An 8,973-nucleotide genomic window follows, 5' to 3' on the forward strand; every position below is an offset into this window, starting at 1 on the left:
CTATTTTTTGGTTGCAGCCGTCGTTGTTTTGGCGGGTCCGGGCTGGGGATTCGAACCCGCCACCTTAGGTGTATGTGGCTGGCGCCTTAGCCGCTTGAGCTATAGGCGCCAAGCCTCTTCTGATTTTTTTCACAAGAAGCCAGAAATATCCTGAATTTGACTTTTTGGCATGCTTTTGTTTATTCATTTTTTTAGATAACATCAAGCTGACACTGCCTGGGCCCAATAGAATACTGTTTATAGACATCTGGGGTTAGAGGTGTCCTCAGACCAACCTGTCTTGGAATCCTCTCTCTGTCACCTTCCAGCTTTGTGACTTTGGGCTCATTTAGTTTCTGAGTCTCAGTTTTGTCACCCTTAAAATAAAGTTGAGGAGGAAACAGTTCTTGTTTTACGGGGTGCATCCCAGCACATGCCCAGAGCTCATAGTGTGGCCTGTTGCTATCACGCCCTTCTTGACTGCGCCTGTGTTAAATATCCCTGAAGTTTCTTCTTACAGCCCTCACCCCTCATGCTGGAACCAAGGGCAAGGTGGGGGCACCTCTCAGGCCCTAGGATTTCCCTCCTTCACCATCCACTCTGAGTACCTGCTGCCTCTGCTTGCCTATAGTTTCAGCCTTGGAAAAGCCCCCTTAGAGACTGGCCTTCTTGTTCGGTCTCTCTGTGTTCCTCCCGTTTCTTGGGATTTACATGGAGAAGGGGAGAGCCCCTTTTCCTTCACTCCTGTGGGTCACTAAGACCAGTCTCCTGATTCTCGCTCCCTCTGTCCCTTTGCTTTGTTCTGCAGTGTTTGAATCTTGCCATGAAGTTGACTTTTTGTTGTATCAGGGTACTTTTCTCCTGAGCTGAGGGATGGGCTTACCTCCAGACATTTCACCTTGGGGAAGAAAGGGAGAGTTCAGAGCACTTTTCCCTATTCTTGGTAATAGATGCTGAAAACAGGGAGAGCACAGATGTGAGAAAAGGGGGCAGGGATGAGACACTAGGGAGGAGTGGGGACTGTGGCAACAGGTGTGCTCAGGCTTACCTGGAGGGAGCAGCCCCAGCCTTCAGTGCCTGGGGAGAGTTGTAAATCCAGACTTCATTACTTGAATGTTTTAAATCGTATTTATGTATTTTACTTTGGAATAGTTTTAAGTTTACAGAAAAATTGTAAGGATAGTTCAGAGGATTTCCATATACCTCCATCATTAATGGTCGTGTCTCCACGGTAAGTTCATCATAAGTAGGAAGCTAGCGTAAGCCTGTTGCTATACACTAAGCTCCACGCTTTATTTCACCAGTTTCCCATGAATGTCCCCTTTGTATTCCAAGTTCCAGTCTAAGATGCTACTTTGCACCAAGTTGTCAAGTCTCTTTAGGTGCCTCTGATCTGTGATAATTTCAGTCTTTCCTGAGGCAGGTGGATTGCCTAAGTTCACAAGTTCAAGACCAGCCTGAACCAAAGGGAGAACCCATCTCCAAAAATAACTGGGCACCTGTAGTCCCAGCTACTTGAGAGGCTAAGACAAGAGAATCTCTTGAGCCCAAGAGTTTGAGGTTGCTGTGAGACATGATGTCACAGCACTGTTACTCTGTTGCACCCAGAATAACAGAGTGAGACTCTGTCTCAAAAAGATGGGAAGGGGGGTTGGCGCCCATAGCACAGTGGTTCTGGAGCCAGCCACATATACCGATGGTGGCAGGTTTGAACCTGGCTCAGGCCAACTAAACAACTGCAACAAAAAAATAGCGGGACGGGAAGTGCCTGTGGCTCAGTGTTTAGGGTGCCAGTCCCATGTACCAAGGATGGTGGGTTCAAACCCGGCCCCTGGCCAAACTGCAACAAAAAAATAGTTGGGTATTGTGGCAGGTACCTGTAGTCTCAGCTGCTCAGGAGGCTGAGGCAAGAGAATCACCTAAGCCCTAGAGCTGGAGGTTGCTGTGAGCTGTGATGCCATAGCACTCTACCGAGGGTGACAAAGTGAAATTCTGTCTCTAAAAGAAAAAAAAATACCAAACACTCTGTGGGCCGCATTCAGTCACAGGCGGCCTTGTAATCCTCCTGGCGTTCTTGTGAGACGGGCATCTGCATGTGCACCTGCATTTCACAGATGAAGAAACCGAGGCACAGGGAGCTGGTGCAGGGACTGAGGCCAGGCGGCCTGACACCAGATACCACCCTCTCAGGGACCATCTTTGACCCTGTGGGATTGGGACATGAGGAAATATCATCCCTCAGGACATTGGGCTTGGAGCCAGGTTCCCCGGGAGGTGGTGGCACCATGACCAGAGGAGAGGACCCGGGCAGGGGTGAGTGTGGAGGGAAGCACATGTAGGTCAGTGGGTGAGGGTCTCAAGAGAGCCTGATGATGGGGATTCTACGAAACCCTGGGCAGGGAGAGTGTCATTCTGAACGGTGGTGGCACCAGATGGTCACGAGAACCACGTGAGTCTTACATACTTAGGCAGCAGGATGAAGAAAAGCAGGTATGGCTTTCAAAAACTTTAAAAAATTTTTTTTATTTTTTGACCAGGGCTGGGCTTGAACCTACCACCTCCAGCGTATGGGACCGACGCCCTACCCTTGTGAGCCACAGGTGCCCCCCTCAAAAACTTTTTTGAGACAGATTCTCACTTTGTCACCCTCGGTAGAGTGTCCTGGTGTCATAGTTCACAGCAACCTCAAACTCTTGGGCTCAAGTGATCCTCTTGCCTCAGCCTCCCGAGTAGCCACAATGCCCGGCTGTTATCTTAGAGATGGGGTCTTGCTCTTGCTCTGCCTGGTCTCAAACTCGTGAGCTCAAGCAATCCATCTGCCTCGGCCCCCAATTCAAAGAACGATTGTAAACTAAAAATTGTGTACTGAGTTGTCATTCTTTGTTACCATTGCTATGTGAAACATTATTTCAATTAGTAGCTTGAAACAATGTTTACTGTGGTGTGGCTGAGCTGGGTCCTGTGGCTCCGGGTCTCTCCCAGGCTGCTGTCCTCACAAGGCCCAATGGGGGCATGTGCTGCTTCCAGGGAAAACCGGTGGCTGTAAGCAGGATACAGTTCCTCACGGGTGGTTGGCTGGCGGCCGCCCTCAGTTCCTTGCCATGTCGTCCTCTCTGGTGTGACAGCTGGCTTCCTCAGAGCAAGCAACAGAGAGGGAAGTGGCAGGTGCAGGAGAGAGTGTGTGCGTATCCACAAATAAGCCAGTAAGAGAGGACACTAGCAAGGTGCAGGTGACAGCCTGTGAAACCTCGTCTCAGAAGTGACATCTCATCTCTTTGGCTGATGCCTTCATTAGAAGTGAGTCAAGGCCGGGAGCAGTGGCTCACGCCTGTAATCCTAGCCCTCTGGGAGGCCGAGGTGGGAGGATCACTGGAGCTGAGGAGTTCAAGACCAACCCGAGCAAGAGCAAGACCCCCTTTCTACTAAAAATAGAAAAATCAGTTAGGCATTGTGTACTTGGAAGGCCAAGGCAGGAGCCTAGGAGTTTGAGGTTGCTATGAATTATGACTCCATGGCACAGTAGCCTGGGGCAACAGAGTGAGACTCTGCCTCAAAAAAAAAAAATAGCGAGTCACTAGTTCTAGCCCACAATCTTGGGAAGGAGAGACAACATGAGGCCATACATACCAGGAGGATGAGGTTCCTCGGGACCAGCTAGGAGCTGCCAGTGCTCTGCTAAACACTTTACCCTCACAGCATTCCAAGGATCAAATGAACCCACCTTGCATCACTGTCCAGATAAGAAAAGAAGGGCTCAGAGGAGTACAGTGACTTGCCCAAGGTCACACAGCTCCTGAGGGTAGAGCTAAATTTAAACTCTAGTCTGATTCCCGAGTCCAGCTCCTGCTGTGCCCACTGGTGTTTCTCTGACTGTTGTTCCCAGATTCCCACTCTGGTGCTGCCTTAAGCCTTGGCTGAAATCCGATTCTCAGACAAACAGGACCAGACTCAGAGGGGCTGGGGAGTCAACAGTGACTTTCACCCAGGGGTTTTGGATGCTCCCCAGAATTTGAGAGCAGTACGTATACTGGACACTGAGGATGTAGTAACATGGAAATGGACTCTCTCTCTCTTTCTCACACACACACACACACAAGTTAGGCTTGGTTCTTAGGCTCTGAAGGAAAATGGATGTGTCGGTGTCCAATTTCAGTGATCCAGAGGAAGACGTGGCTTCATAAAGTTCATGGTCACTTTTGGGGTCCTCATGAGCAGAAGAAGATGAAGATGAGAGGGTTTAAGGAAGTACTTAGCACAGTGCATGTGTGTAGGAAGTATGTTGATAGATGAGTTGTGGTTTTCATTAACATTAATGAATATTAATGGTAATTATTGTTAACATTACTCGTTCCAGCGCAACAAAAACTGGACTTGCCAGTTTCCTTTAGAAAAGAGATTTTGCTTCTTTCCATTTGATCCAGTTTAGTGGTTTAGAAAATGGAGATACTCCGTTTGGGACTCATTGCTGGTTGTTTGGGCGGGGGAACCACGAATCTGTGGTTCAGTAATAATAGCTGGGTGAGTCTGGGTTCTGAGTCAATGCGTTTGGTTTCCACTTGGGACTCGGAGTTGTTCCTGGGCTTGTCCTCGAGCAGGACACCACCTGGCATCTTGGCCATCAGCAGGGTCAGCACACACCCTGGTCAATCCCCAAGACAGGCAGGAGGATGTGGGGACAGGGCGGGGGGCCTGATGAGCTGTTTTGTTCCTTGCAGATCAGGAGTGACACTTCGCAGATCTTGGAGGAAAACATCCCACTCCTTAAGGCCAAAGTGACAGAAATTCGTGCCGTCTACGCCAAAGTGGACCGACTAGAGGTATGGTCAGGGTAATGAAGGTTCTTTATAAGACTCACAGACCTGGTCTGCCTTTTACCCTCTCTTCTAAGATGCGGATCTTGCCTTGAGGGTGTCAGGTGTTGGGCCCCACAGAGGGGGTGCGTGATGAAAGAGGGAGCTGTACTCACATGATACTTTATACAAATTGACAAGTAAGAGTTTGTTTCCAGGCTCGGCCCCTGTAGCATAGTGATTACAGTGCCAGCCACATACACTGAAGCTGGAGGGTTCAAACCCAGCCTGGGCCAGCTAAACAACAATGACAACTGCAACAAAAAAATAGCTGGGCGTTGTGGTAGGTGCCTGTAGTCCCAGCTACTTGGGAGGCTGAGGCAAGAGAATCGCTAAACCCAAGAGTTAGAGGTTGCTATGAGCTGTGACATCATGGCACTGTACCGAGAACAACATAGTGAGACTCTGTCTCAAAAAAAAAAAAAAAAAAGAAAGGAAGAAAAAGAGAAGGAAAGGAAGGGAAGGAAGGGAAGGAAGACAATTCGGGTGTTTTATATGAGAATCTGTACTTTAGGCCAGGCATGGTAGCTCATGCCTGTAATCCCTGTACTCTAGGAGGCCAAGGTGGGTGGATTGCTTGAGCTCACGAGTTTGAGAACAACCTGAGCAAAAGTGAAACCCCATCTCTACTAAAAATAGTAAAAAACAAAAAACAAAAAAACTGAGGTAAGAGGATCACTTGAGCCCAAAGGTTGGAGGTTGCTCTGAGCTATGATGCCATAGCACTCTACCCAGGGCAACAGCTTAAGGCTCTGTCTCAAAAAAAAAAAAAAAAAAACCTGTACTTTAAGCTTCTTTTGAAAATTCAGGAGCTTTGGCTCAATGTCTGTAGTTCAGGCGGTTAGGGCGCCAGCCACATACACCAGAGCTAGGGAGTTTGAATCCAACCCAGGCCTGCTAAACAACAATGACAATTGTAACCAAAAAATAGCCGGGTGTTGTGGTTGGTGCCTGTAGTCCCAGCTACTTGGGAGGCTGAGGCAAGAGTATCACTTAAGCCCAAGAGTTTGAGGTTGCTGTGAGCTGTGACACCATGGCACTCTACCCAGGGCGACAGCTTGAGACTCTGTCTCAGAGAAAAAAAAAGAAAATTCAGAAGCTTCAATACCCTGGACCCACATTTCTTTAAACATATTAATATGTTTATTTTTCAAGGTATGAATACATAAAGCACACACATCTTAAGTATACAGTTCAGTGAATTTTTACATGTATTGACACTTACGTAAAGGCGACCCATATGGAGAGAGAGAGAACATTTCTAGCTCCTGGGCCACATTCTTACAAGAATGGATAGAAGCTGTGGCAGGTGCCCTGCAAATGGGCACGGGCTCTCTGGTTCTCTGCAGACCCCACCCAGCCCTATTGTCTCACTGCTGGCTTAGCTCACCTGTCTTTTACTTGCCTGGACTGAGACACTTAGCATCTCATTTCCTCCCTGTTGCCCTGCAAAATTGGTCCCCATCTCCCAGAGGCAAAGCATAAACTCCACAAGGTAAGCCACTTCTTTAAGGTCACACCACTAGCCACATGAAGTTGGGACTCAACTCAACATCAGTCGGAGTCCAGGCTCTTCATCAACCTGGGGCTGTGATTTTGGTATCCTGGTTCCCAGCACAGCAAAGGCCTGGGAGGCTGGGAGGAGCTTATGACTGTGGAGCAGTCATCTGGCCAGAGGGGCTGTGGGTCCTGTGAGCTGTAGAGGGAGGGGACAAGCATAGCAGTTGGCACTGAGTTAGCAGAGAATTAACATTCTTGTCAGCAGAGAATGAAGCAGGAATATAATTAAAACTTTGCCCTTGGAATAGCTGATTCATTTGAATTTTATTCCACACATTTGAAAGAGGAAAGAAAATGTGAAGATTTGCAGCCTGGTTCTCGTCTTGCCTGGGCTGGCCCAGCTGTCAAGCCCACTTCCTTTCTGAGCGTTCAGTCCACTGACACTGACTGAGGGCCAGGGGGACACTCAATGAAGCATCACCATATTGGCTTCCAGTGTCACAAATCACCACAAATGTTGTGGCTTTAAGCAACATGGATTTGTTAGCTTATAGCTCTGGGGGTCGGAAACCCCAAATGTGCCTTATGGGGCTAAAATTAAAGTGTAGGCAGGTTGGTTCCTTCTGGAGACTCTCAGAGAGAAGCTATTTCTGCATCCTGTGGTGCCTGCCCCCTCCCCCTTCAAAGCCCACAGCCCGACATCTTCTCTGACCTTCTGCCTCCCCCAGTAAGGACGCTGTGGCTACATCAGCCCACCAGGATAATCCAAGGTAACCATCATTTATGCTCCTTAATTTAATCACACCTGCTGAGTCCCTCAGAAGGTCACACTGTTCACACAGCCTGGGGCCTTAAGCATCTTTGGGAGCCATTACTTTGCTGCCCACAGTGACCCAGGATTTGGCTTTGCTAGGCAAGTGCTGTGAAGGGAAGTAGCACCTGAGCCGTGGGGTCTGCAGGGTGCTGGAGGGTGCAGGCAAGAGCAGTGCTGGGGGAGGGGAGGGGCGTGCCTGGGACACTGGAAGAACCCTGGGAGGCCACACTGCAGGGAGTGAAGGGGATTCTGACCCAAGTGGGGCTGGAGACACTTGCGTCCAAGGTCAGAACTTCGGTCTTCATCCTGACGGACAGTGCAGCTTGTGGTTAGGGGTGCCAGCTCCAGAGCAGACTTCTCCGCCTCAGTGTTGTCGACCCTTTGGGCTAGAAATTCCCAGTGGTGGGGATGTCCTGGGCATGGTGCGACACTTTGCAGCTACTCTGGATCCTCTACTCCCAGGGTACTGTTAGCACCCCTCCCTCCACGCTGCCCATGTGACAACCAGACATCTCCAGAGGTAGACAGGAGTCGCCCCTGTTTGGGAAATACTACCCTGGGGTCACATGGGCTGCCTCATCCCGGGGGTGACCCCATGGGTCTGATCCTCATTACCCTATACTAGTGAGGGTCTTGCATCTAAACTTTGGGTGACCCTGAGATGGGTGCAGGAAACACAGCTGTGAGGAGATACCTGGACCTGAGAGTGGCCAGCAAGAAGCCTAGGACAGGGACTCAGGTTGGGGGAGACAGGTCAGCTGCTCAAACACACTCAGAGGGGCCTGGCCAGAGCTGGAACAGAGCTTCCCATGTGTGACCTTGACCCGGGGAGGGAATGGCTCCTGCAGAGCCCCAGAGGCAGGAAAGGGCAAGCTTTTCAGGTGCTTTGGGGGCAGGAAGAAGAACTCAAGGTCAGGGATGAGCCTGGAGCTATGGATGTGGCTGAAGGTGTAAGACAAAGGTGTGGAGTTTGGACCCTGTTCTGAGAATGACAAGATCCATCAGAGGGATTACAGTTGCTATACGCATATTCTCCCCCCTCCTCAGGCAAAGTCCAAAGTGATTATCCTTAAAATGTACTATTAGAAGCCGGGCCCAGTGGCTCACACCTATAATCCTAGCACTCTGGGAGGGTGAGGCAGGTGGATTGCTTGAGCTCATGAGTTCGAGACCAGCCTGAGCAAGAGTGAGACCCTGTCTCTACTAAAAATAGAAAAACTGAGCATTGTGGTGGGCGCCTATAGTCCCAGCTACTTGGGGCAAGAGGATCCCTTGAGCCCAGGAGTTTGAAGTTGCCGTGAGCTATGACGCCATGGCACTCTACCCAGTGTGACAGGGCAAGACTCTATCTCAAAAGAAAAGTACCATTCGGAAGCTTTGGGTATATTTACAGGATTGTACAACCATCACCACTACTTGATTCCAGAACGTTTTCCCAAAAGAAACTCCATGCTTGTTAGGAACCATTCCCCACCCCTGGGTCCCAGAAACCACTTAACTGCTTACTTTCTGTCTCTGGGGATCTCACGCCAGTGGAGTGATACCACATATGTCCTTTTGTGTTCGTCTTTCACTCAGCATAACATTTTATGGTTCACCCATGCGTGCGTCAGTATTTCACTCCTTTTTATAGCTGAAGAATATCCCATTACATGGATATACCATATTTTATCTGTCTACTCATTATCTGATAGACATTGTTTGTGTCTACTTTTTGGCTATCCTTTTCTTTTTGAGACAGAGCGTCAAGCTGTCCCCCTGGGTAGAGTGCCGTGGCATCACAGCTCACAGCAACCTCCAACTCCTGGGCTCCAGCGAGTCTCCTGCCTC

General features: G+C 49.4%; 1 protein-coding gene across 1 annotated transcript in view; it reads left to right on the forward strand.

Annotated features, from left to right (window-relative positions):
• Window positions 1-8,973, forward strand: part of BCAS4 (breast carcinoma amplified sequence 4) — a 69,394-nt gene that overhangs the window by 24,568 nt on the left and 35,853 nt on the right. The window contains exon 3 of the mRNA XM_003787838.1: window positions 4,695-4,796. Coding sequence (XP_003787886.1) covers window positions 4,695-4,796 — 102 coding nt within the window. The remainder of the gene's footprint in view (window positions 1-4,694; window positions 4,797-8,973) is intronic.

Source organism: Otolemur garnettii, unplaced genomic scaffold (genome assembly GCF_000181295.1).
Source record: "Otolemur garnettii isolate 467f Iridium unplaced genomic scaffold, OtoGar3 scaffold00023, whole genome shotgun sequence".
Taxonomy (NCBI): Eukaryota; Metazoa; Chordata; class Mammalia; order Primates; family Galagidae; genus Otolemur; species Otolemur garnettii.